Source organism: Lepidochelys kempii, chromosome 9 (genome assembly GCF_965140285.1).
Source record: "Lepidochelys kempii isolate rLepKem1 chromosome 9, rLepKem1.hap1, whole genome shotgun sequence".
Classification (NCBI taxonomy): Eukaryota; Metazoa; Chordata; order Testudines; family Cheloniidae; genus Lepidochelys; species Lepidochelys kempii.
In genome coordinates, this window is record NC_136388.1 from 24,970,672 (window position 1) to 24,998,026 (window position 27,355).

The following is a 27,355-nucleotide window of genomic DNA, read 5'->3' on the forward strand; positions in this document are numbered from 1 at the left end:
ATCTGAAGCCCAGTAAGGTGGTGGGACCAGTGTCAAAGAAAAGTGGGGAATCGGCAACGGTGGTACTAAATGAGACACATTCCTCCCTAGTACCAGGAGAGGCATCAACACCAAAGCCGGGAATAGACTTGATGATGGGATCTGCTGCCAAGATAAAGAAGGCGCTGAAGGATGTTCCAGCATCAAGGGCGCCTTCGATGCCAGTCCTGGCCTCTACTTGATAGTCAGCTGCCCAGGTGGTAAGAGCTGTGGTGCCAACAGACCTGGTGGCTCTGTAACATGGGCAGAAGGTGCCAAGGGCACAACACAGGACAAGCTGGCAGAAGCCAAAGCACCAGAGGACTCCTGAACCAGCAGAGGGTCCGGAATTGAGAGGTAAACCATGTATGATGCCACCTGGTATGTTGTCAGCATGGAAAGAGTTGGCACTGAAGCAATGTTGTTGGTACTAGACTCAAAGGACACCTCATGGCCAGAACCGGAATTCACGGTATGGGCCCTTTGCTGCTCTTGGTATGGTACCGGGGAGCAGTTGGATGGATCTGCTCCATCCCATGTGCTGAAGGAAGTATGGTGCTGGTCAGCACTCCTCCTAGATGAGGAGTCGGAGTTTCCCTGAATCCTGGAATGATCCCAACTTGTTTTACTGGACCTCTTCCTCACCACACCACAAGTGGGTGAACAACCCTTTTTCTCTTGGGGATAAACAGATCTGAAGACGACTGCTGATTAGATGAGGGCCTCTGTGCCGAAGCGGGCCTCATGGTCTGCTCCAGAAGGTGCTGCTTCAGCTGCAAGTCTCTCATCACCTAAGTCCCCTTGGTGAATGACTTGCAGATGGAACACCTCTCTTTAATGTGTCGCTCGCTAAGATACGACAAGAACCTCGTTTGGAGGCTGCTGTTGCAGATGACCCCCCTATATGACAGACAATGAATGAACCCTGGTGAGGTCATCACACAAGGCAGCCAACTACTCTACTAAACTAACACAAACTAAACCTAAGGTACTGCTGTTATTATATACAGAAAAGTTATCAGAAAACAGAGCAGAAATGTGAGGTGAGGACCCACACAAAGCTCCAACTCTAGCCACAGGCAGTGCGAAGGAACTGTGAGGGTTCAGAGCGGCGGTGACCTTATATGACTGGAGGTGTGGGGGATTTGCTACGGCCACTGGGCATGAATGCCACCCCTATAGGTACTGTTAGGCAATGTTCCCCAGCTCCAGTGTACAGGGCACACAAACCTACATGGAACACATGGCCACATCTACCTGAAGAAGAACAGACTTTTTCTTTCCATCTCTACTAGTCATTACTGCTTTTGAAACAGTACAATTTAGAGTCCTGCAACCTGCTCTGAAGTCAATGGGACTCGACTAAAAGTGTCAGATCTAGGTTGGAAAACAATTGGACTCTGTTGGGCTTGGGTTGAGTTGGCTCTCCTCCTGCCTGTGGGGGTCAGTCGGGTGGCTACAGCATGCCTTGCTCCTGCTAGCCATTGTCACCTCACTGTGCTGTGTGATCTGCGGCCTGAGTGCGCTGCTGGTGCATGCAGCTGTCCGCAGCCACCACTGTGCCAACCCCAGGCAGAAAAAGAGCAGAATACATGGGCAGGAGGCAGTCATGGCACTGACTCAGGTTTGCGGGGGAAGGACTGGGGAGGAGTCAAAACTCAACTCTACCATCTCAGGCTCAGGTGGAGTGGGGTTGGGTCTGGTTCAGGTCCAGCCTAAAAATTAGGCCCAACCAGACTTCTAATCTAATTACCTTATCAGAAAAATACCCCTAAACAAACTGAAACAGGGATCATTTCCAAAGTTTCACTAGAAGCCATACTAGTAGCTATTCAAACCCTACAGTATAAAGTTTGATGTGTTTGAATCAAAGTTGTATCTGTCTTCAGCAGAAATATACCTGGAATAAAGAACCCTAGCTGTTGAGAAAAACTTGAAAAATCTAGGTGAAAAGGTTAATGAAGCACAGATGCAAAAAAATTCTCTAGAGGTTTTTTTGTATTTCTTTAAAAAAGAGCTTTTTTGGATTAGAAAATTTAGTTTATTGAAAACTTTATAAAATCGACTCATAAGAATATTAGGTTTTCTAGAATCTTTTGAAGGAAAGGAATTATTTGAAATAATTTTGTGTTTGCCGAATTCCTTTACCAAATTTGACTCTAATTACATATTGTAAAAATATTCCATATACCTCTCAAATCTCTCCCATTTAAATTGCCTACTTCATCAGTGTTATAAGGAGGTTAGACTAGAAATAATAGTGGTCCCTTCTGGTGTGTGTGGGTGTTTTTTTTTTTTTAAAAAAAGCTATGAATCTATCTTAACTCATACATTTTTAGGCCCTGATCCTGCAAACAGTTATGCATGGAGTCACTCCATTGAAACTATGTACTTGGATAAAGGTTTGCGTATAAGTGTTTGCAGGATGGGGCCATAGTGAATCTGTCATCACCATGGAACTAGAAATGTATTTTGGACTATCGTATGGAAAATGATGGCTACAACACAATTTATAGATGAAAAGCTCTTTATTTGTTCTGATATTAGCAGAACAACTCAGAATCATAGAAGAAAATTGGTGGCACTACATCCTGAATTCCTGTCATCAGGTTTTCCAGCTAAGATTGTGGCAATAAAATTAAAGCTTATAAACAAAACACCTAACCACCCCAACCCACACACACACTTAAGACAATGCCAGTCTTGCTGTTAATACAATTAGGCTGAAAGGAAGCTCATCTCAACTACGATAACATAATAGTATGTAGATGATCTGGATAATTCTTTATTGCATGGCTATAAAAGGGTGACGTTCAAAAGTGATCTGATTTTTGTATTACTCTTGCATTTTGGTGTATTCACTAACAAAAAAAAACTTCACTAAAGCACAGTTCAGACTGTTTAGCAGTACTTTGTTCCCTTCCAAAACATGGAAGTTAGCTGTCAAAAATCAGATACCTTGGAGAACCAGGAAAAATATTCAACCACACAATACAAATACTAGGAAACCAGGAAATGTAGTTAATGTCATGCTTTCCACACGATAGCCTCAAAGAAATTTCAGGCCTCATCTACAATTAAAAGTTGTACCAGTATTACTATTCTAGTTAAAAAAACCTATACCCCTAACAAATAGTTATATTGGTACCAAATCCTAGTGTGGATGCAATTATACCAGTTTTTTTTAAAAAAAGATGCCTTACAATGGTATGGTTTATTCTCCTTCCTGTATGGGAATAAGTAATATCAGTATAAGCAGTTCTATACAGTATATAGATTTTACAGCACTTTGGAAACTGGCTCTAAACCAAATACTTTGCTTAACCTCAACTATGATTAGGCAAGGGCCCCAACATTATACAAGAACTTTTGGATGTGCTTGAAAGTTCTACTTTTTCTTCTTTGCCCACACAATGTTTTAAAGGATTTCAAAAATTTGGGGGTGGGTTGGAGTTTCTTATAATGAGAATCTATAACACTTGCCAGTTTCCTTTTTAGTAGTTACATAATTGTAATTTTATTTAAAAGCTGAATAAGGACTTCAGAAAAGTAATCTTGACTACTGGCTATAGTAGGTTCACTATTCAAACTGTATTTACCTACACATCCTGCAGGTGACAGTGCTACAGATCAAATATAGCACAGTGCCTGACTGGTGGTTAATGGAGACCAGCCTACAGAACGCTGGTCTTCCAACAATTCAGCAGTTTCTATCCTGGACCTTTCCTCAAGGATTTAAAGTAAGAGTCACATGAGTGGCTTAAGATTTCACAAAGTGGCTCAGTAAACATAAGACTAACCTATAATCTGCTGGCTGCAGAAAAGGTGGTTTGAGTCAGTGAGTTGCAAGCTGGGTTAATAATTTAAGTACGTTTTCTAAGTTAACTTTCAGGGCCTACATCTACACACTTCCCCTGTGACCTTCTATGCAAGAGATTTGAAAGATTTCTTTTAATACTGCAATTCTTTTTACTCCGTTAAAAAAAGTTAAAAATGACAATAGTAAATAGTAAAAATAGTAAATAGTAAATTAGAGCAAACTAATTAAACACAATTGATAATCAAAACTAAAGAATTCTTGAAATCAAGTTTACTTTTCTCTGATGCCTTTTCTAACATTTCTCAACTTGAACATTTAAATAAAACAAGTCATTTCTGCATCAGTTTCAGTCTTTTTCTTTACTAGCACAATGGTGCAATGTTTGGGTTAAAACATTAGAGAAATGTAATCTTGAGTTTCATAAAAGCTTATTTTTACAACACTTAAATTCTGTGCCACAATTCACCAGATAACTTCCCTTTAAAAAAAAAAAAAATTCAAGAGACAAGTGAGAATTGTATAGAATACATACCTGCTACAATGTTCCCAGATTGTGAAACGATTTTGAACCCATCAGCTACTTTATCGACACTATCACCATGAGTGAGCAGCACAACCTCCTCCTTCTGAAGGCCCCTAAACACAGGATAAAAACAGAATCAGTGAAAGTACAAACAAGAACATCTAACTTTATTTGTATAGTTAATTGCGAAATATTAAAAATTTTAGCACACCACAGATTTTCTGATACAACTTCAAATTTCCATTTTAACTTTTTGTTGACAGACATTTTAGTTCAGATTGACTCATGTTCTGATGGTTCTTTTGAATCCAAGCCTATTCTACTTGGACTTCTGTGGATAAAGGGGGGGAAATGGGCAGTGCTTAAAAAAAATTAATTAACAAAGCTTCCTTAAGCCTGAATTTAGGAAAGGTGATAAGGATAAACTTGTCCTGATGGTCCTTAAACTTTACAGGATAGGGTGTGAAGCTCCATGATGCTTCTGGAAGAAGAAATAGTCACAGGAATTAGGACCTTTTGGTACAGTAAATTGATTGGATTCTTACAAGGGGCTGAAAGAGAGGTGCTCTGGCAATACTGAGAATCAAATTTTCTTTTATAGAATACTAAGAACCAAGTTTAAAGGGACAGAAGTCCTCATTAATGGTTTCAGTTTTTCCATGGCTTTCAGGAACTTGAAAAAAGAAAAGGAATACTTATGGCACCTTAGAGACTAACAAATTTATTTGAGCATAAGCTTTCGTGAGCTACAGCTCACTTCATCAGATGCTCAAATAAATTTGTTAGTCTCTAAGGTGCCACAAGTACTCCTTTTCTTTTTGCGGATACAGACTAACACGGCTGCTACTCTGAAACCTGTCTTCAGGAACTTGGATACCTATGGATGCTAGCTAATACCAAAGTGACCTACAGTACAACACAATGCTTCAACAACTGTAGAACTTGCCTTAATGCAAAAATTCCCAGGCTGTGGTCCCTGGCACACTTTATGGTGCCACACCAATAAAGCATTCCTTGTTTAAATTAAACATTTTAAAAATGTTTTAGACTATAACAATACAGCGCACTCTCAAGTAACATGCATTTAAAGATCCAAGCGTGAAGAATATAGCAAAAAAAACCCTTACCTTTACAGCAAATGTAAGTATAGGGTGATTATTCTTTTTAAAAAGAAAACCACATAGGGGTTTGCTTGTTTTAAAAAGACAGAGACCGGAGTTCTCCATACAAATATGCATACCAATATGTGTGCTTAATTGGGCCATTAACTGCCTCAATATTTGTATGTACAACTGCCTAATTTACATGCATAGTTGCAATAGCTATATAAGCAAATGGTGGGCAATTTCATATAAGCATGGGTGAAACTCCATTTTCTACCATATAAATCTAGCCTATGTCTATACTGTCACTAGCTTTCAATTCTAGAATGGCATTTCCCCTACCATTTTTGTAGCTAGAAGTGCCTGCATACCTGAACAGTGAGCACGTGTTATCCAGAGTAATGCTGAAAACTCCATCTTCTCTAACATCTTTTTTGTGCACTGTACCTCCAAATACCTTATTCATCATCTGTCAAATCAGAAACATTGTAATTACCTTACAGTATAAGTTCCAACTGTCCAACATAATTTCCATTTAATATATTCACCTTGCTCTCCCTATAACTTTAACCTGCTGGCCAAGACAACCGTTAGTCACTGAAACCTCCTGCAGAAAAGGTCACTCTTATACCAGTTATAGAATGTTACTACTGTCATACAGTCAGAATCTTCATTATTTCTCACTATTCAATGATCAATCTCCTCTTCTGCTGGCTTTCTGGCAGCACAGCTTGGAACCATTCCTATTATAAATTGACTAAGTAGGCCACCATTAATGCTATTAAGTCAAGAACTTTAGTGGCAGGCTTTGGATTCTACCAATTCTTCTATTTGCCCTTTTGTTCTTTCAAACCAATCAATATGGCTTCTCTTTGCACTGTAGCATTCTCTTGGCCAGAAGAGAATCAAGAGGCCTATTTTCACATATACTAGATGCAATTTATACCAACATTTCAGAACTAACAGGAGTTCCATTAGTATGCACTCTGGGCTAAATTCTGACTTCAGAAACATGCACCTAGCTCTCTTTTACGACAATGGAAGATGTGCACGTGTGAGAGCAGATTGTAACGTTGTCTCAACCCAGACCTCTGTGAATAATCATGTCTACATAAATACTTACTTCTGAACATACTTTCTATGTATTTATGCTTCTTCCCCACCTAACTTCTTGAAATGAAATCATAATACAGCCTGTATCACTTCTGTTGATTGGCTAGTCGGCCATTTGTGTACCATAGAACAGATCAAACAAAAGTTATGCATCCTAGGTCCCAATAATTCTGAAAGCAAGGAGCCATACATAAATGTGAGACCTTTTTGGTACTTAATGTTTAAACAACTCCTATTCTGGCTGTAAGAAGAACATAAGTAGGCTTGGCAGAATAAAATTCTTATTTTATTTTTTTATAATTTCAACAGATAATATTGATATTTAGTTTTAAGCATTTTTTAGATTTAATTTTCAAAATTGCAGGACAAAATGGTGGGGGCGTAGCAGTCAGACAATAATTATCTAATGACAGTAGATACTGAGATTTAAAAAGTTAAAGCTACCTACATGGCCCTCCTGCTCTGGCATCACTATCAGTGGACTCTAATAAGTCCTCAAAGAGCATTCCTCGTATTTTGCCGAGGTGTAAATTTTGATTCATCATTGATGAAAATTAAATCTAATCCTTCCAAGCCTAAATATAAGGCATGTAATAAATAGCTGACACTATAAAAGAATGGATGCATATTACAGGTGAATTATAATGTAGTGGGGGGGAGGGAAGGGGAGGATCAACACTGAATGCCTAAATGCGAAGATTTATTTTTATGACTCACTGAATAATAAAAAACATAAAATACAGAACTCCTGTTCTTTCGGATCTGAAATGTTACAACAGCCTTAAAGAAGAAATATTCTGTAGTGTATATTTTCTATTATATGGTATTCTTTTTTTCCTGTTCTTGCTAATTGCTTTTTCTGAGAATCAGTGAGAACTGTAATCAACCATTTTGAAGAACACACTTGATTTGGCAATATTAGTGACTAGCATATTGGTAATGATTTTAAGATTAGACATTGTTTCTACTACAATATCAACTAACCCAATTTCTAGTTTCAAACAAACATGAAATCTGTTTATCTATTTTTCCATCAGTAGAGTTGCTCCTGAAAACTATCCTAAGGAGTGTTCTACATGCAAAAACAAAGGGATGAGCTATTTAAATGAGCAAACTACTCCAACTGTTTGAAGAAGAGCATTCCTCAATACCAGCTAAACTAAACAAGTTAATCGCTATGCAACTTCTTATTAAAAACATGATAAATGTATAGTAGAATCCAAAGTCAGCATAGTTAGAAAGGGAGAACATAAGTACTTCTTATGCTATTTTCACGACAGAGCCCAGAGAAGAGTATGTATATAATATACTCAGTATCTTCAAAACTACCATCATCTGCACTTTTTCTAAAATGAAATTCTGCATGCAAGGTTTATTTATCCTGTTAATTACACTTAAGCTACATATGAAAAAGTTATTCTAGTAGTTAAGACTTAGATGAGTGTCAGAATTAAGACCTGGACCTAAAACAATATTTGTAGACAAACAGATCCATGATTAGCACCTGCATGCCGTAGCAGATTCCAAGAACCGGTTTCCCTATTGTAAATATTGCTGGGTCAAACCAAGGTGCATCTTCCGCATACACAGAGTTTGGTCCTCCAGATATGATGATAGCCCTACAAACAAGATAGATTAAAAAAGATTAAGGGAGTTCAAAATAATAAACATTTACATTTTAAAAACTCTTTGTTTGCATTAAATGTTGAGAGACTTATGGTGATCCCTTGCATACTTACAGTTTGCCTGGCGCTTACACCCTAAAGCAAAGATGCTCACATTTCGCACACTGGGATGGGTAAAAATGGCAACTTGCCAGAACTGAGAGCATATCAATTTGCATAGCTTTTGTACCAAAACCAAATAATAGGTGCAAGCCACCCTAAAACATGATTGTAACAACTGTGTATTTACTGAACTGGGGTTTCTTTGTTTGTTTTTTTGTTTTAAATGGTAGGGCTAGATTCACAAAGGGACTATGAGATATTCAAGCATGGGTCTCAGTCTCTCCAATTGAAGCTATTGCATTGTGTATTATAGACTTAAAAAAATAAACATGCATTGGGCCAGAGAAAGAGAATTAGAATGACTCTATAGTCCAATAGTTATGGCACTCAAGGGGTGAGAGAGCCACATTCAAATCCCTTCTCCTCAGAAGGCAAAGGAGTCTTCCACATCCCAGGAGAGTGCCTTAACCACTGGGCACTCCCCACCACCTCCTCTCCCACCAACCCATTTTGTGTGGAGCTAGGCATGCACCATCACCTTGCTCCAGGAGAGAGTTCACAGCTGTGAATCCCCAGTGGAGACAGGCACCTCTGCCTCCCATCAGCCTGGACTTTGGCAGGAACATCCTGAAAGAGGCAGTGCTTAGGACCCACCCCTCTCCTTGGCATCTGCTATTGGATAGGACCCACCCCTCTCCTTGGCATCTGCTATTGGATAGGTTAGGCAGCTCCCACTCAACTCACTGTTTTTTCCCCATTCTCAAGCACCTTTCCCCTCTCCATTCACTGTAGAAGGAGCCTACGCACTTAACTCAGGGGTTTTAGATCCTAGATCACATTCATTAATTGAAGTGACAGTTGCAAGACTGGGGAGAAAGACAGACACTGGGTTAAAGATGTCAATAAAAGAAAACCTCTCCTAACATTGCATATAGTGCCTCCAAAGACCACATCGCTTTCCTCATTAGTTGAAAGGGGCAACACAATGCACATGGGTGACACCCATTAACACAGGCAGAAGTTAACCATGTAAACCCATTCATGCATTTGTGAAACAAAGGTCCTTTTCATTGCAACAGTTTTCATTTTAAAACAAACAGCATGTTTGTCTTTATATGTCAGATACTTAAATTATAAATTTATTAACAAAGGTACCACTTGAAAAAGTATTCTATGAACTACTGTAAAGCTACAGGCATGAGCATAACAAGGAATGTCTACAGGTAGGAGTAGGGTCTGTTCTGCTAAAAATCAGAAGTAGTCATAATGCTAAATCTGATAAACTTAAAAGCTGGCAGGGAGACCCTGAAAATATATCAGTCAAGAAATTATTGCTTTTGAATCCCTCACACAGAATTACTTGCTCATTAAGCACCACATGTACAGAACATTTTATAATATTTGAAGGAGCAAAAAGAACAGGGCCTCACAAAACTTTCAGCCTACTGAGGTCAAAACAATTAATTGCAGCCCTAAAAAACAGGGTATACTCTGAATTTTTTATTTTTCCTATTGATAAAATTCTACTGCAGGATTATTTTGAGTTGGTTTACATCAGGGTATCCAACCTGTGGCCGACTTGTGTCTTGAACAGAAAATCTGCATTTGATTATGAACTGAAAATGTGATCCCTGAGCTGCATCCTACAAGTTTAAACTGAAGTGATTGAATAAGCTGCCACTACATGGAGGAAATAGGGTCACTGCCATTCCAGCTGCCCTACCAGCTCCCCTGCAGCCCCTGGTGTAGCTCTGGTGTGAGCCTGGAGCGTTCCTTCCCATTTACAGCTACATAGCAGCTCCTCTAAGCAGCCCTGGCTATTTCATTGCTTGCCTCCCAATGCTGGGCTGTGGGAGACACAGATAGAGCTGAAAAGCAGAAACATGACTGCCTCTGCCTCAGCTAAAAGAGAAGCTGAGACTTTTGAACCAGATACAGCTCCTTGATTCTCTGCTCCAAGGCTGGGTAACTTCCACAAGCTGGTTACATTGCCTAAGAGACCACATGCTACCTGGGGATAACCAGTTGGTTTCAACACCAATCACTCCCTCTCCCCACTTGAACCATCCCTGTGCCAAAGGTTGGGGAAGGAAGAGCAGAAACCAAATATACTGATACGACACTCAATGGAGACTCCTCCCATGTTTAAAAGAGATGAATTCAAACTGGAACAGGTACAGAGAAGGGCTACTAGGATGATCCAAGGAATGGAAAACCTGTCTTATGAAAGGAGACTCAAGGAGCTTGGCTTGTTTAGCCTAACCAAAAGAAGGCTGAGGGGACATATAACTGCTCTCTATAAATATAGCAGAGGGATAAATACCAGAGAGGGAGAGGAATTATTTAAGCTCAGTACCAATGTGGACACAAGAGCAAATGGAATAAACTGGCCATTGGGAAGTTTAGACTTGAAATTAGATGAAGGTTTCTAACCATCAGAGGAGTGAAGTTCTGGAATAGCCTTCCAAGGGAAGAAGTGGGGGCAAAAGACCTATCTGGCTTCAAGATTAAACTTGATCAGTTTATGGAGGAGATGATATGATGGGATAACATGATTTTGGCAATTAATTGATCTTTTAACTATTCATGGCAAATAGGCCCAATGGCCTGTGATCGGATGTTAGATGGGGTGGGATCTGAGTGACTACAGAGAATTCTTTCCTGGGTATCTGGCTGGTGAATCTTGCCCATATGCTCAGGGTTCAGTTGATCACCATACTTGAGGACGGGAAGGAGTTTTCTTCCAGGGTAAATTGGAAGAGGCCCTGGAGGTTTTTCACCTTCCTCGGTAGCATGGGGCACGGGTCACTTGCTGGAGGATTCTCTGCTCCCTGAAGTCTTTAAACCATGATTTGAGGACTTCAGTAGCTCAGACATAGGTGAGAGGTTTATTGCAGGAGTGGGTGGGTGAGATTCTGTGGCCTGCATTGTGCAGGAGGTCAGACTACATGATCATAATGGTCCCTTCTGACCTTAATATCTATGAGTCTATGAGAAGGAATCATAGGTGGTTTGTGTTTCCTTTGCACCACCATAGTGGTGAGGATGTAGCAGAGTGGAATCTGTCTCAAAACACTGATTGAGCTGGAATTTTTTTAAATAATCAGTTTGGTGCTTATGTTGGACACAACAGGTTTACGAAACTAGAATTATTTTATTGATTTTGTTGAAGTATTAAAAGCCTAGATCTTTTCCCTGGCAGATTCATCATCAAACCCAAATTCATGGCTACCATTTTTCCCTCACTTAACTCTTGACCATTCCCTAACTGCAACCAATTTCCTGGAATCTAAAGGCTTGTCTAAACTAAGATATATCCATAGGGTATGAATTTAAAGTGCTATAATTATACCAATCTAATGCCCTGTGTGGACACCCTTAGGCTTGGTCTACACTACAAAGTTAGGTCAACATTAGCCACCTTGCATCAATGTAATTTGCATGTGGCTACCTTAAATTTGTCTCCCACCTCGTTACAGCAACGCAGTAACACCACTGCCCCAAGCAGTGTCGAGCCAGGATTTATGTACTGAGGTCGACGCAGAGTGAATATCGAAAATGTGTTAACTATGTCAACCCTAATAGTCCTCCAGCAGTCCTTCAACACTGACCTCTTTGGTCACAATTGTGAATCCACTGCCCAGATGGTCATGCAGACCGGAAGCCCCATCCCCCATTTTAAAACCCCACAAGTTTTTGAAATGTCTTTTCCTGATTGTTCATCTTGGTGAGCACCCACTAGCAGCTCTCCATTGTGTGACGCTTTCGCCTAGAACAGACAGGAAATATTGGATTTCCTGGGTCTGTGGAGAGAAGAGACTGTGCAGGCACAGCTACGAACAAGCCGTAGAAATGTGGACATCTATGAGCAGATTGCCCAGGGGATGTAGGAGAAGCACGACAGGAATCAGCAGCAGTGCTGTGTGAACGTGAAGGAACTGCAGCAAGCATATCAGAAAGGCAGGGAGGCCAATAGTCAATCTGTTGCCAAGCTGCAGACATAGGGCTTTTACAAAGAGCTGTACGCCATACTTGTCTTAGACACCGCCCCTTCTCCCCCCTCCCCCCACTTCCCCAAAGACCACCACTGACACTGCTGAGGAGTCAAAGTCACAGGCTTCTGCCTTGAATAGCAAGGATGAGGCTGTGGTGGCGGAGGAGGGACATGCGACCAGGCAGTCCAGGAAGCCAGGACCTGTTTGAGACTCCACCACAATCCAGTCAGTCAAGCACAGGCTAGCCTGATGCAGGGGAAATAAACTTGGGTAAGTGTGTAAATGTATTTACCAGTACAAGGATGTACCGATAGCACCCCCAACTTAACACTACACAACTACTGACTTTTCATCAATTTACTTGTACTACAGAGATAGTGGTAAGACAATGAGCGGCACAGTTGTTAACTGCTTTAGTTCCCCTGTAGAGTTGGGCAGGGGAGGTCATATGGAGCATTTTGTTTATATGCACAGGGATATCCCTTGAACCCTCCTGAAAGATCTCAATGAAACTTTTACGGAGGTATTCTGCAATCCTCTCCCAAAATTTTCTAAGGATGGCAGCCTTATTTTTTCCTCCGTGGTAGGACACTTTCCCATGCCAGTTCACGATTACTGCAGTGGTGCTTGCTGAAGTTAACAGACTAGTAGCACATGGGCCCAGGCAGCTTCGGAATCCAGCAGCAGCTGTGCTCTCTGTGCCTTTGTTACTCTCAGAAGTATCAGCTAAAATTAGCACCGCCTGTGGAAAATGGTGCCAGTATTCAGTGCCATTGCCCTACATGCATCATTTCATGCAACCTCTCCCCTCTATCCCAGTGGCATCTTTTCCTCCCTTTGCTTCACAGGTATTATATGCAGGACACAGCAGGCAGCTATAACTACTGGGATGGGGTTTTTCCCCCCACTCATATCCAATCTTGCGAGTAAACCTGACAGAAATCCCATCAAACTACCAAAAGCACATTCAACTATCATTTTGCCCCTGCTGAACTGGTAGCTGCATCTCTCCTTGGTGCTGTCGAGGTGGTCGGTGTATGGCTTCATTAGCGAGCGAGCAAGGGGTAGGTTGGGTCCTCCAGGATCACTTTTGGCATTTCAACATTGCCAATGGTAATCTGCCAGTCATGAAGGAATGTCCCTGTTTACAGATTTCTCAACAGTCCTATGTTCTTAAAGATGAGAGAGTCAGGCACCTTCCCTGACCAGCCAACACAGATAGCGGTGAAGCGTCCCCAGCGATCCACCATCGCTTACATAACCATAGAAAAGTAGCCCTTTCTGGTGATGTACACAGTGGCAGGTTGGTCTGGTGTCAAAATAGAGATATGCACACTATTTACTGCCCCACTGCTCCAAATCCATCCATTATATCCTACACATTGCAGAGAGTCACAGTTTTGCATAGCAGGAGATTATTAATGGCCCTGCCTACTTGCATGACAACACCCTTCACGATGGATTTTCCAACTCCAAAATGATTTCACACTAACCGGTAGCAACCCAGGTTTGCAACCTTCCACAGTGCGATCGCCACTTGCTTTTCCACTGACAGTGCAGCTCTCATTCTGGTTTTCCTGTGCTGGAGGAGTGGGTTGAGCTCAGCACACATATCCAGGAATGTGGCTTACACATCCCAAATTCTGCAGCCACTGCTCATCATCCCAAGCGTGTATTACAGTATGATCCCACCAGTCAGTGCTTGTTTCTCAGGCCCAGATGCAGCACTCCACCATCTGCAGCTGCTCTGTGAATGCCACCGACAACCTTGAATTGGTTCTCACTATGTCCCACAGCAATTTGTTCCCCACAAAACCATCATGTTCCCCACTGATTCAGTTCTTTTTGAGGCTCTGCAAATACTGGAGGATCGTGCATCCTGTGCTTACAATGCTTATGACAACAGCACAGAGCTATGCAGGCTCCATGCATCTGTCAGAGATGGCAGACGACAAGATCTCCACAGGTTCATGGGATTTTTTAAAAAGGTACAAAAATTATGGGATATAGATAGAATTATGGGATAGAGAAAGTTGCATGCTGGGAAGTGGACCCTTTGCTCCCAGGCAGCCCATGTGACTTGTTTCTGCCTCACCATGCATTCCCGATCCTTCCCAAAAGACACCATGCATTTCCGATCCTTCCCAAAAGGCAGCATGTGCAAGTTGCACACTGGGATACCTACCCAGGGTGCACTGCATTGTTCATCCACACAAGCACTCATGGTGAGCACATGCAACACTGATGCAAGGAGTCAAGTATTCACGTGCACAAGCAATATACTAACTGCAGCGGCTTTATGCGGACGTCACCTGCATCAGCCAAAGCTGGAAGTGCAGACATGCCCTTACTCCAATACAAGAATGCCTTTTTCTGGTTTAGCTTGTGTTGCTTATGCCAAAATAAAAGTGTCCATGCAGGGAGTTATAGCCATATACCTACAATGGTATAACTTCCTATGTAGACAAGCCCAAAGACTGATCCAGAAACTTTCTATGATTTGCCCATCTGGGAATTCAAAGAACAGTGAAGCAAGTTTACTTACATCCCTATAGACCAACTGTTCCCACAAATGAGTTTTCCACTGCTGGAGAGTGGGCATCTTGTTGTTAATAGTGGATGCATGGCATCTTTTTTGAAAATCTAAGCAAGTTATGTGCTAAACTCACTTAGGCAATTTTGAAAATCCCATCCAATATCTTGCAAGGTAGACAAATCCATTGTCATCTTGAAGATCAAATTTGCAAGTTTTGCTCTTCTCTCTTTTAAGATGCCCTATAGCCACAGAATAATTACAATTTAAGCAACAGCATTGACACATGCTTATTTCCCCGACTTAGAGTCACAAACAAGTATATCTCTCCTCTGCAACAGGGGACCAACTTCAGAGGTGAAGACAGCACAACTTCTATGACCATTCAATCCAGAGAATGTCAGCAAGGAAGACAGATTAGTTCCTAGATGACCGAGTGTCAATTGTGGTGGAAATAGAGTAAAACCACCAAGTAATTTAACAAATATCATTAGAAAGCCACAAGTGACTACTTTCAATCATTGCTAACATGATCCAGATTTAAATGAATGTCTGTAAAGGTAGAAAGCTTTGTATCCTGTTACCAGTTACCTAAAACAACCAATAAACCTGACATTGTAGATCTTCCTCAGCCTTGGAACAGCGACCCTTTGAATGAAAGTGTTTTCCCAAGTTTTAAAAAGTAATTATTTGCAGTGCCACAAACCTGGTAGCTGACAACACAACTATTGTATCTCATGACAGAGGTTCTGAAAAGACATCAGGTTGTGTGATGGAAGGAGATTTTCTTTCTTTAAGATAAGAAACACAATACCTGTGGACCCCACGTACAGCCCACACAGTTCCATGCTGGACTGAGACCATAGATAGTGAATTTTAAGATACCACACTGGAAACAATATAACATTTTCTTTAAGTTAATTTAATGAATAAAAAGTTTTTTAAAATAGACTTTAATAGGTGTCCACTTTTCAAAGATTTGATTGTGGGGTCTTAAAACAAGATAGTGCACTTACAAGTATTTTCCAGCTGCAATTCTAAAAGGGAAAGAGTTGAGTACATTTCTATATTAGGTATGCAATAGTGCAGTTATGTCTACTATAGCATGCCACCTGTGTTTTCTACAGAAGTGTAGTGAATTCAGATTTTTACAGACTCATTAAGTTATACTGGCATTCTACTAGAGCAACTACAGTCATTGGCTAGAGAAAAGCAATTCAACGAAGCAATTTCTGTAGTGTGCTACTTCCAGTACAGTAGTGGGATGTGTGTGTGCTGCATTCTTGGGATTTTTACTGGCCTGGCATTATGGTACCATGATACTAGATACTCAAGTGATTTGTATAAATCTGTAAGACAGGGATAGCAATTTTTTCCTTAAGAGAAAAGGACATACATCTGTAAGCTCTTTTTTAAAAAGCTAAAACAAATGTGTAAAGCATTAAGCAAATTGCCAAAAAAAATTATTAAATAAGCACTATCAGATAATATTTTACTCACCTCCCAGAAAGAGTCTGGCATGATATAGCATACCATTTCCAAGTTATATAATTCTTTGATGGAACTACAAATATTTAAGTGTTATGTAATTTTCTGTAAAAGGAATGATGCAAGATTTCTTATTCACTATCACCAGTATTACTTTAAAAAACCCAAATGTATTTTCCTGTTGAATGGCTATCCAAAGGTTAATGTTAGACTTATCACAAATATTTTACATACAAAAAAGTTACCCCTCAAAAGACTTACATAACAGAAAGTGACCTTAGGAAATCAATATGTTTTAACAAAATTAAACCAAATGTCAGAATATGTAGTAAATGAAAGCACTAGGCAAGTCCTTGTGCTAGTTTCCCCAATGAAACTCATGTGTCCCTGTTAAATTAAAGATAACATAAGCAGTGTTATCACCACAGTGAATCAACTAATTTTGTTGCTGAGATCCACAGATTTATTTGCAATTAAAAAAAAAGGAAAAAAAAAAAAAAAAGAGCCTACCGGAATCCTTGCTCTTTGATTGCAAAGGCTGGTGTCTCCAAAGGAAAGATCTCAGATTGGACAAACAATTCTCGTACTCGACGATCTATGACTTTTCCATACTGAGCTCCAGCATCGAGTATTACCACTGCACCCTCATAGTGATATTGGCCATCCTGGAGATTTCCTCCAGCATTCTCCTGCTGCAAACATTATTGACATAAGCACTTTATCAAAACAGTTAGACTATTAGCGCAGAGTCAAGACAACAAATCAAAAGCAAGTCTCTTTAAAAAGAACACTGATTGGAAAGTTAATTATTAAGGGCACAAATTCAGCCACCGGGTGTGGAAAGTTCTTTAAAGGAATTCTTTAAGATGTAAAGTAGAACATTTACATTACATTACAAAGGAAAAACATTTTAATGAAAAAGCCTTATTATAGACTATATACAGTAATATATGAAATAGCAGGCTATAGGCAACCTAAACACCACATGGTAACCCATGTGTGCCATTTGCATGGATAACAGTTTTACCAATGATTAATATAGGGTGCAGCCGTTTTCTCCCCACCCACATCTGCTCACTCACCATGCCAAACCCTGGGGAAGAAAGGATACTTCTACCACATCCTTCCACTTGTAAAAGTGGTACACATGACCCACCCATCAATACCGTCATTCCAGCTTTTGGAGCAGTGGAATTTCAGAGAACATAAAAATAGCGTTTCATAAAAAGCCTAAAACAGAATATAGTAATTTTAAAAGTGCATTAATTGAGCCCTATTAAAGAGGTACTGAACTGACAGCCCTAGAGACTGAAAGGATAACCCAAAGTCAGCAGCAATACAACTTTTCCCATCCCATCCCATTATGTATTCTCAACTCTGACTAGAAGTGTCCACCTATAGAAGGTGAAAAGGTAGTTCACATTCTATGCTTATTCAGTCTGATCTATCTACTAAGCTTGCCAGAAGTCACAATTCCAAACTTTCCAAACAGTTTGCATGTCACTTTTGTTTCAGGGTAGTTTTTTTGACATTTTAATTACATGTAGCTTAAGAAACCTGTTCCTTGCTGATTTTAGATTGGGAGAAGGAAGAACTGAAGCCTTTCAGCGTATTTCTCAGGCAGACATTACCCAAAACTTCATTCAGACAGCAACCCTCCTTAACATTTTATGTTTTCATGTAAGTGCCAATTTATACAATTGTAAAGTAATTGTAAAGATGAACCAATTACATAAATAGTAGCTCCAGAATCATTCTGGGAGAAAAATACAGTATAAGCTCAGACTTACGAACACCAGAGTTACGAACTGGCCGGTCAACAAACACCTCATTTGGAATCGGAAGTACGCAATCAGGCAGCAGAGACCAAAAAAAGCAAATACTGTACAGTATTGTGTTAAACTTTAAACTACTAAAAAAAAAAAAGGGAAAGTTTAAAAAAAGATTTGAAAAGGTAAGGAAAGTGTTTCTGTGCTTGTTTCATTTAAATTAAGATGGTTAAAAGCAGCATTTTTCTTCTGCATAGTAAAGTTTCAAAGCTGTACTAAGTCAATGTTCAGCTGTAAACTTTTGAAAGAACCACCATAATGTTTTGTTCAGAGTTGCGAACATTTCAGAGTTATGAACAACCTCCATCCCCAAGGTGTTTGTAACTCTAAGGTTCTACTGTACTTTGTGTATTGGGACCACTGCAATTCAGGATTATAACTGCAGTGCAGTGACCTTTCCCTTAAAATCACTGAACACTCTGTATATCAAACATTTATTACCAATACTACGTATTTATTACTTAAAAACTTTTACTGATAGTTAAGCAAAAGTGAAAGAGCTCTTGTCAAGAGCAAGAGAGCTAAGCTACTTTGTTCAATGGCCTGCAACAAACCTCACAGAGACGAAAGGGACCAGACACAGAGACGGTATTAATACTATGTCCTCTTTCAGACATCAGCAGCCTTCAAATAAGGGAATCTCCCCTTCAGCTCTACAGACAGTGCTACCATTTTGGATATGAAAAGTTCCTCTCCTCCAGGTCCCACGTGGGATGTATTCCCTATGAGTGAAGATTCTATCTACTGTATTTCCCTTGTATTGCTACTGTGAGGCAAGAATGTTCTTCAACTTCTACAGCAACACAACATTCCAAAGACAATTGAGATAAACACTGAAGCATCTTTTACTTGTAGTCTAGCTAGCCCCGAATTAGTTTAGAGTGGAAGATGCACAGGAAGGTTGTACGGTGATCATAGCTCAATAATCTAGAGCTGTAAACTTTGCTGGTGGTTGCTTGAATTCCCCTGTAAAGAGAGTAAGACAAAGAAAAAAAGCTAAGACTTTCTATAGACTGTTTCAAGGTTGGAGTCTGTCACTTAATTTCTCTCATTAATAAGAACACCGGTGGAATTAAAGTGGTAACTGCACCTCTGAGAAGAAGCAGCTAGTAAGATGGTTTCTTAGTCTTAGGCCAGATAACTAAAGTTACATTGTGTGTACATAATGTAGTGAGGCCTTACTGGAAATCCTGGGAGGTGGGTGGGCGCAAGCCCGCCCACTTCTAAAGGCTCCCCTCCCTACCCCCCCAGCCTAGCAGGAGGGACCACTGGACCTGGGTTCCAAACGAAGACTGGGGACAACTAATGAAAAACAGGGTCAGGAGTGGTGGTCAGAGGTTCAAAACAAGGGTACCGGATGGGGAGACACCGAGCAGAGGACCCCGGACAGCGACCACCGCTCCTCAAAGGTGTCTAGGGAGCCAGTGGACACTGCCCAGTGGAATTCTGCCCAGAGCCAAGAGACTAGGGAAGACCAGAAATAGGCCCCCACAGTCGTAGAGCACCTCCTCGTCCAGCATCCTCCTCCTGGTGTTATAAATGGCAACCTTAGCTAGGGCCAGGAAGAGGTTGACGAGGAGGTCTCACAACTTTGTGCGGCCACGAACAGTTTGTGTGAAAATGAACAAGTGTGGGAAAAGTGCAGCCAGAACCTCAGCTGCAACCTGGCGCATTCAAGGTAAGCATGCCCCAGGTTCTCCCTCATGCCACAGAAGGGGCAGGCCTCAGGAATGGGGCTGAACCGCGCTAGGTACATGCCCATGCTCATGGCTCCATGAAGGAGCCACCAACCGGTATCCCCGGCAGGCTGTGGGACCAAGATGGAGTAGAGGCTGGTCCACCGGGGCTCCGTACCCTGCACGGGTAGTAAGTAGTCCCGCCATCTGGTGTTGGGGCAGGACACGAGGGTGAGGAAATCCAACGTGTGGAGTACGAGTGTGTACAGTTGGTCCCTGGTTGCGGTTCAGAAGCGAACCGGCTGCAGGGCCACGCAGCCGGCTCGAAGTATGGGAGTGGGGAAGCCGGGGAGCTCAGAGAACAGGGGCCCGATAAAAAGGTCCAATAGGCCCGAGGTGAGGAGCTCCCTCTTGCATAGCCCGCTGTAGGAAAATGAGAGACGTGGGCGACAAGGCAACCCCCACCTCTTGGAGTAAGTGCAGGGGGGTTAGGAGAGTGGAGAGCCCCATGCGTCAACCGAGCACACGGGGATCTACCTAGTACCCCTTGTCGTGGTCCAGGAAGTCTCTGGTTCTGGTGTTTTCTGCCAGGACCAACCAAGGGCGCACTGAGGGGGACTCCGCCACCTGCACACGTAGGTTGGGGCTGTGTAGCAGGGGCTCCGCGTGGAGGTTTGCCCCCCTCAGTGGCCACAACAGACCTGGTCGCTGAGAACAACTTCCAGGTCTGGAGGAGGTCCTGGTAAAAGACCGGCAGCTCGGAGAGGTCTCACGGAAGACCCCTCAGGTGGAGAAAAAAGAGCTGCTGGTTTTATCGGAGCCCTTGGAGGCGGCGGAGGAAGGTGTGTGCCAACGTGCTCCACGCCACACCATAAAGGAGTCTCTGCAGGGCCTGGAAGCGGAAGACATGGACCTGGCTGCGAAGGCAGACGAGGCCCTGCCCTCCCTCCTCCAGGGGAAGACTCAAGACCCCTGCAGAGACTCAGTGCAGTCCTGGCTTGAAGAACTCCAGAGCGACCCTCTGCAGCCAGGCCAAGATCTCCGGAGGTGGGCTCAGGGTGTTGAGCCAGTGCCAGAGCATGGACAGGACTAGTTGGTTCAGTACCAGTGCCCTCCCCTGCAGGGAGAGGCACCGGAGGAGTTCTGTCCATCTCTGCAGCCACTCACCCACCCTGGCCTCCAAGTCCTGCCAGTTCTCCGGCGGAGAAGGATGTGTGGCAGAAAGGTAAACGCCAAGATAGAGCAGTGGACCCGCACTCCACCAGATCACTTGAAGCACGGGTGGGAGGGAGCTTGCCTGCCACCCATCCCCAACCACCAGGCCAGAACTCTTGATCCAGTTGACCCGGGTGAAGAAGGCACCAAATAGATGGCTTGGCAGGCCTCCACCCCCACCAGGTCGCCTGAGTCCTGGACCACGCGGAGCACGACGTCGGCATACGCTGACAGCACCAGCCACAGCTCCGGCTCCCAAAGCACCAACCCCGTCAACCTCCGGCGGAGGAGACAGAGGAAGGGCTCAATCACCAGAGAGTACACCTGATCCAAGATGGGGCATCCCTGCCGCATTCCCCGCCCAAAGCTGACCAGCTCGGTCAGGGTCCAGTTGAGCCTGACCAGACATTCCGCGTTAGCGTACAGCACCTGGAGACAGCCCACGAACTGGGGCCCAAAGCCGAACGCCCACAGAGTGCCCAGGAGATAACCATGGTCCATCCTGTCGAATGCCTTCTCCTGGTCCAGGGACAGGCGGGCTAATGAAACACCATCCCTTCACCCGAGCTCCAAGAGATCCCAGACCAAGTACAGATTATCAAAGACGGTCCGGCCCAGGACAGTGTAGGTCTGGTCAGGATGGACCATGTCCGCCAGCATGGACCCAACCTGCAGCGAGATGGCCTTCACTACGACCTTGTAGTCCATGCTGAGGAGCGAGACGGGATGCCAGTGCCGAAGGTCGTGGAGGTCCCCCTTCTTCAGCAGTAAAGCGAGTACGGCTCGCCTGCATGACAAAGGGAGGACCCCGCTCTCCAGGGACTTGGCCCAGATGGTGCCGAGGTCCGGGCCAAGGACGTCCCAGAACATGCGGTACAACTCCACAATCAGCCCGTCCGTGCCCGGGGATTTGTTGGTGGGCATGAGACAAAGGGCTTCTGAGAGCTTGGCAAAAGCAAGAGGCAGCTCCAGCCGGTCTCAGTCACCCACGCTGACCGTTGGAAGTTAAGTCCAGAGCACCCTGCGTCAGTCAGGTCCGGGGAGAAGAGGCTGACATAGAAGGCCCTGGCCCTTCCACTCATCTCCTCCGGATCCATGATGGGGGCATCATCCTCTGTCAGATGACATGCTTTTTGGCCCCCCTCTTTTTCTCCAGGGCATAGAAGAAGTGGGAGCCACGATCCATCTCCCGAAGGAGACGGATGCAGGATTGAACAAAGGCACCCCGGGCCTGATGGTCCTCCAGGGCCCAGAGCTCCTCCCGCTTCTCCTGGTACACTGTGCAGAGGGGTGGATCCTTGGGGCCGGAGGCCAGACACCTCTCCAGCTCCAAGACCTCCCGCTCCAACTGCCCTATCACCGCATCCCTCCACCGGCTGGTGCCCCAAGTATAGTCTCGGCAGAACAGCCGTAAATGCACCTTCCCCACATCCCACCACTGCCATGTGGAGCGAAAGGCGCACCGCTGCCCCCACCAGAACTCCCGGAAGGATGCCACAAAACCCACATCCTCCAGCAAGCTGTTGCTGAAATGCCAATAGGCCGGCCCTGGCCTCATCGAACTGAGGAAGGCCATCATGGTCACCAAGTGGTGATCCGAGAACGGGGCTGGCCAAATGCTGGAGGTGTGGGCCCGTGCCAGATGGAAGCATGATAAATAAATTCGGTCCAACCGGGAGTGGCATGACCAATCATCCTCCATCTGGACATAGGTGAAGATGGTATCATTGGCCGGGTGGTGGTCGCGCCAGATTGGGCCAACTATGACAATTACCCTCCCAAACCATCAATTTAAACACCAGTACTAGTTTAACTTCTTTTGACAGGACACACAAATTACAAGAGAAGTAGATTATTAAGAGTTCATACACCAACATATAGCGCAAGAGAAAGTGTTGAAGACAACAGCTGTTGCTGGAAGAAGATAGGTAACATATGCACAGAGGCCCAAACAAGAACTTTTGTTTCTTGCTGACAAACTGCACAGGTCTTGGAAGATCACAGATAAGACTTCTGGATCAGATAACATGCAGAAGAAGTATCAGTCTGATGTCCATCTATCTGGGTACTTCTATAGCTCCCTGTGAGGTAATGAAGTATTATCCTCATTTTAAAAATGAGGAATTGAGGCATAGAGAGATTAAGTGACTCACTCTACATCACACAACAAGTCTATGTGAACTGAATCAAACACATCCAAGTCCCAGTTCAGTGCTTTACCTGCAAGGCCATCCTTCCTCCCTAGGAGCTAAAAAACCCATCTGATGCTTAATATCCGATGCTTCTACTTTGCTCAGTATTATGTATTTAGAAGTCAAGTTCAGAATAACACAGTTTAGAATTTAAATTGTGGTGGGAATGTAAATCTGTATTTCCTGCAGTTTTGGAGTTAAAATGTCATTCTTAGAATCACAGAAATGTAGGACTAAAAGGGACCTCAATAGTTCATCTAGTCCAGTTCTCTGCTCTGAGGCAGGACTAAGTATTAACTAAAGCATCCCTGGCCTTACCTGTTCTTAAAAACCTCCAGTTACAGATTCCACAACCTTCCTAGGTAATTTCTTCCAGTGCTTAACTACCCTTACACTTAGGAAGTTTTTCCTAATGTCTAACCTACATTTCCCTTGCTGCAATTTAAGACCATAATTTCTTGTTCTGTCCTCAGTGATTAAGGATAACAGTTCATCACCATCCTCTTTATAACAACCTTGTATGTATCTGAAGACTTATGTCCCCCCTCAGTCTTCTCTTCTCCAGACTAAATAAATCCAGTTTTTTAATCTTTTCTCATTTCTACATCTTTAATAATTTTTGTTGCTTTTCTCTGGACTTTCTTCAGTTTGTCCACATCTTTCCTGTAGTTTGGTGCCCAGAGCTGGACACAATATTTCAGTTGAGGCCTTATCAACGCTGAACAGAGTGGAAGAATTACTTCTCGTGTTTTGCCCACAACACACCTGCTAATACATCCCAGAATGATGTTCACTTTTTTTGAAACAGTATTACACTGATGATTCATATTTTTTTGTGATTCATTGTAACCCCCAGATCCCTTTTCTGCAGTAGTCTTTCCTAGATTATCATTTCCCATTTTGTATTTGTGCAATTGGCTATTCCTTCCTATGTGTAGTACTTTGCATTTGTCCTTATTGAATTTCATCCTATTTATTTCAGACCACTTCTCCAATTTGTCAAGATTATTTTGACTGCTAATTCTGTCCTCTAAAGCACTTGCAACCCCTCCCAGCTTGGCATCAGCCACAAACTTCATAAGTGTACTCTCTATGCTGTTATCCAAAACGTTTATGAAGATATTGAACAGAACTGGACTCAGGACAAATACCTATGGGACACCTCTCAAATGTATCCTTTCACCTTGACAGTGAACCATTGATAACTACTCAAGAGTACAGTTTTCCAACCAGTTGTGCACCACCTTATAGTAGGTTCATCGAAGCTATATTTCTTTAGTTTATGAGACGTTCACATGAGAGAGTATCAAAAGCCTTACTAAAATAGAGATACATCACATCTGTTGCTTCCCCTTATCCACAAGACTTGTTACCCTACCAAAGAAAGATATTAGGTTGGTTTGACATGATTTGTTCTTGACAAATTCATGTTGACAGTTACTTACCACTTTGTTTTCTTCTAGGTACTTACAAATTAATTATTTACCCTATTATGTTTCTGTGTACCAAAGTTAAGATGACTAGTCTCTAATTCCCTGCGTTATCCTTATTCTTTACAAATAGGTACTATATTTGCCCTTTTCCAGTCCTTTGGGATCTCTTCTAAACTCCATGAGTTCTCAAAGATAACTGCTAATGGCTCGGCGATCTCTTCAACCAGTTCCTTAAATATTCTAGGATGTATTTATCTGGCCCTGCTGACTTGAGGAAATCTAACTTGACTAAGTAATTCTTAATTTGTTCTTTCCCTATTTTAGCCTTAGATCCTGCACCATTTACACTGATGTTCAGTATGTTAGTCATCCAATCACTGCTAACTGTTTTTGTGAAAATGGAAACAAAAAAGGCATTTATTTAACACTGGCCATTGCTGCGTTTTCTGTTATTGTCTTTCCCTCCTCACTGAATAATGGGCCTACCCTGTCCTTGGTGTTCCTCTTACTTCTAATGTATTTATAAGATGTTTTCTTGTTACTCTCTATGTTCGTAGCTAGTTTAATCCCATTTTTTGCCTTGGCCTTTTCCATTCTGTCCCTACATGCTTCTGTTGTTTTTTTTATATTCATCCTTTGTCATGTGACCTAGTTTCCACTTTTTGTATGACTCTTTTTGAGTTCCAGGTTGTTGAAGATCTCCCGATTAAGCCAGTGGTCTCTTACTATACTTCTTATTTTCCCATGTGTTGGGATAGTTTGATCTTGTGCCCTTAATAATGTCTCTTTAAAACCTACATTCTTATATATGTTCCTGTAGTATTTGCATTTAACATACATGCAAAAAATAGAAAAGCAGCTTTAGGCCTTTGACAGGTAATTCTGAATTCATTAAGCAACTGTACGTAGCTCTAATGGGGTGCAAATCTAAGTTAGTCTAACTCACATATTAATTCTAAATATGGCACCATGACAGCAATGGGACTGCATGTGTGTTTAAGTTAGGACAGAATCTTATTCATTGATTTACATCTTGGCTAAAAATAAGAGATCTCAAATACAAATTAGATAAAGGAAGCTTTAGTTAATAAAACAACAGAAAAGCATGGGGAGGGTGAAGAGGTAGTACAGAGCAAAAATACAACAGGGCCTTTTCATCTCTCTTGGGATATTAAATATTTCTATTCTACTAATTTAAGACACAAGAGTTCATATTAAATACCATATCATATGTGGAAAATGTCCAGTTATCTGGGGCTATCAGCCAAACAGGCCCATTGCCCTTCTACAAAATAGTCGTCTTATGACTTGAATTTGCTGGCAGTTTCACAGACAAAAATCTAAGAATTCTGAATCCTAAGACATTCAAAAGTTGAAATTCAGAATCAATATATTGAAATTACATTATCATCAGTTACAGCCCTGTGAAGTTTGATCCCCTACCCAAACTGCCTTATATTAACTCTCTCATGGCAGTTCTGAAACAGTCTTTGTTCTATTAATTAATATTGTGGTCAATTTTTTAAATGTAAACTAGCCTTGCAGAAAACATGAACTGCTGCTTAAGTACATAAATATATATACAAATCAATTACAAATGTCTTACTCATCAACTTCTCTCAATTTCTGAATAATGTTCATAAATATATACACACATACGTACACACAAACACCCCAACACAGTGTTAAAGTGTGTAATGTTGCAGAGACATTTTATACATATACGCTATATTGCAAGACTTCTATTAACCCAGTTTTAAGTTTATGCAGTACTCAGCAGCAAATCTGAGTAGCTCAGGCCAAAGAATGCATACTTGAATGCCTAAACTCTGGCACTTGAATTTATATTCAGGTGCCTAAATAAGTTGCCTGACTAAACACAGGTTCTAACACCCACACCTCCTATTGAAATCAGGGGCTTAAACAAGCCAAAACTGAGTTTTGGACGGTCTTTTCAAGCTAGTGTAGGTTTTATTTTGGTTAAGAAAGCTATAAAAAATGTATCTGGACTTTTACATAGTACAATAGAAGAGCACCTATCCAATGTTCTTGTCACCATTGAAAATCTTTTTAAAATATTCATAAATGAAACAGACCCATCAGTTACCGCAGATCAAGTCAACTAACCCAGCAACAACATTAATACAACAAATTAATCAACCCCACACTTACCTCCCCAGACCCAGGCCACCATTACCTAATCCTATGCTATACTTCATTTCCTCATAGACAAGGGATAAAAGATGGGCCTTGCATAGGGTGACTAGATGTCCCATTTTGCCTGGGACAGTCCCTTTTTTAAGCTCTGTCCCAGCCATCCCAACTTTTTTGGCAAAACTGGGCATTTGTCCCATTTGCTCTTGCCAAATGATCATCAGCTGGCAAGAGCAAACTGGAAAAATGCCCATTTTTGTCAAAAAACTAGGTGTGACCCCTAGTAGGAAATAGAGGAATGTGCAGGGGAGGGGAGCGTAGCAATGCCCTTTGAGGCTGTCTACAGCAGAAACTTTTGCTGCTTTATCTGCACTGGTATAAAGTGGCAAAAATACTCAAACCTAGTATGGACACAGTTACATCAGCAAAGCTTATTCTGGTTTGGAAACTAAAATAAGATGTCCCAGTATAAAGTACCTTTATAATGGTGTACCTGTGTCAGCAAAAATCTCACACCCTAACAAATATAGTTATAC

At 42.1% G+C, this 27,355-nt stretch overlaps 1 protein-coding gene across 3 annotated transcripts in view; it reads right to left on the reverse strand.

Annotated features, from left to right (window-relative positions):
- GMPS (guanosine monophosphate synthase) overlaps nucleotides 1-27,355 on the reverse strand; it is a 62,741-nt gene that overhangs the window by 33,210 nt on the left and 2,176 nt on the right. The window contains exons 1-5 of one of the 3 annotated variants that reach the window (XM_073359614.2): nucleotides 18,704-19,115; nucleotides 16,831-17,012; nucleotides 8,082-8,196; nucleotides 5,836-5,933; nucleotides 4,371-4,474 (exon numbers count right to left, since the gene is read on the reverse strand). In XM_073359614.2, the coding sequence (XP_073215715.1) occupies nucleotides 4,371-4,474; nucleotides 5,836-5,933; nucleotides 8,082-8,196; nucleotides 16,831-17,012; nucleotides 18,704-18,766 (562 nt within the window). In that variant the 5' untranslated portion in view covers nucleotides 18,767-19,115. Of the gene's footprint in view, nucleotides 1-4,370; nucleotides 4,475-5,835; nucleotides 5,934-8,081; nucleotides 8,197-16,830; nucleotides 17,013-18,703; nucleotides 19,116-27,355 lie in introns of those variants that run through there. The other 2 variants (XM_073359615.2, XM_073359616.2) reach the window with 2 other exon arrangements.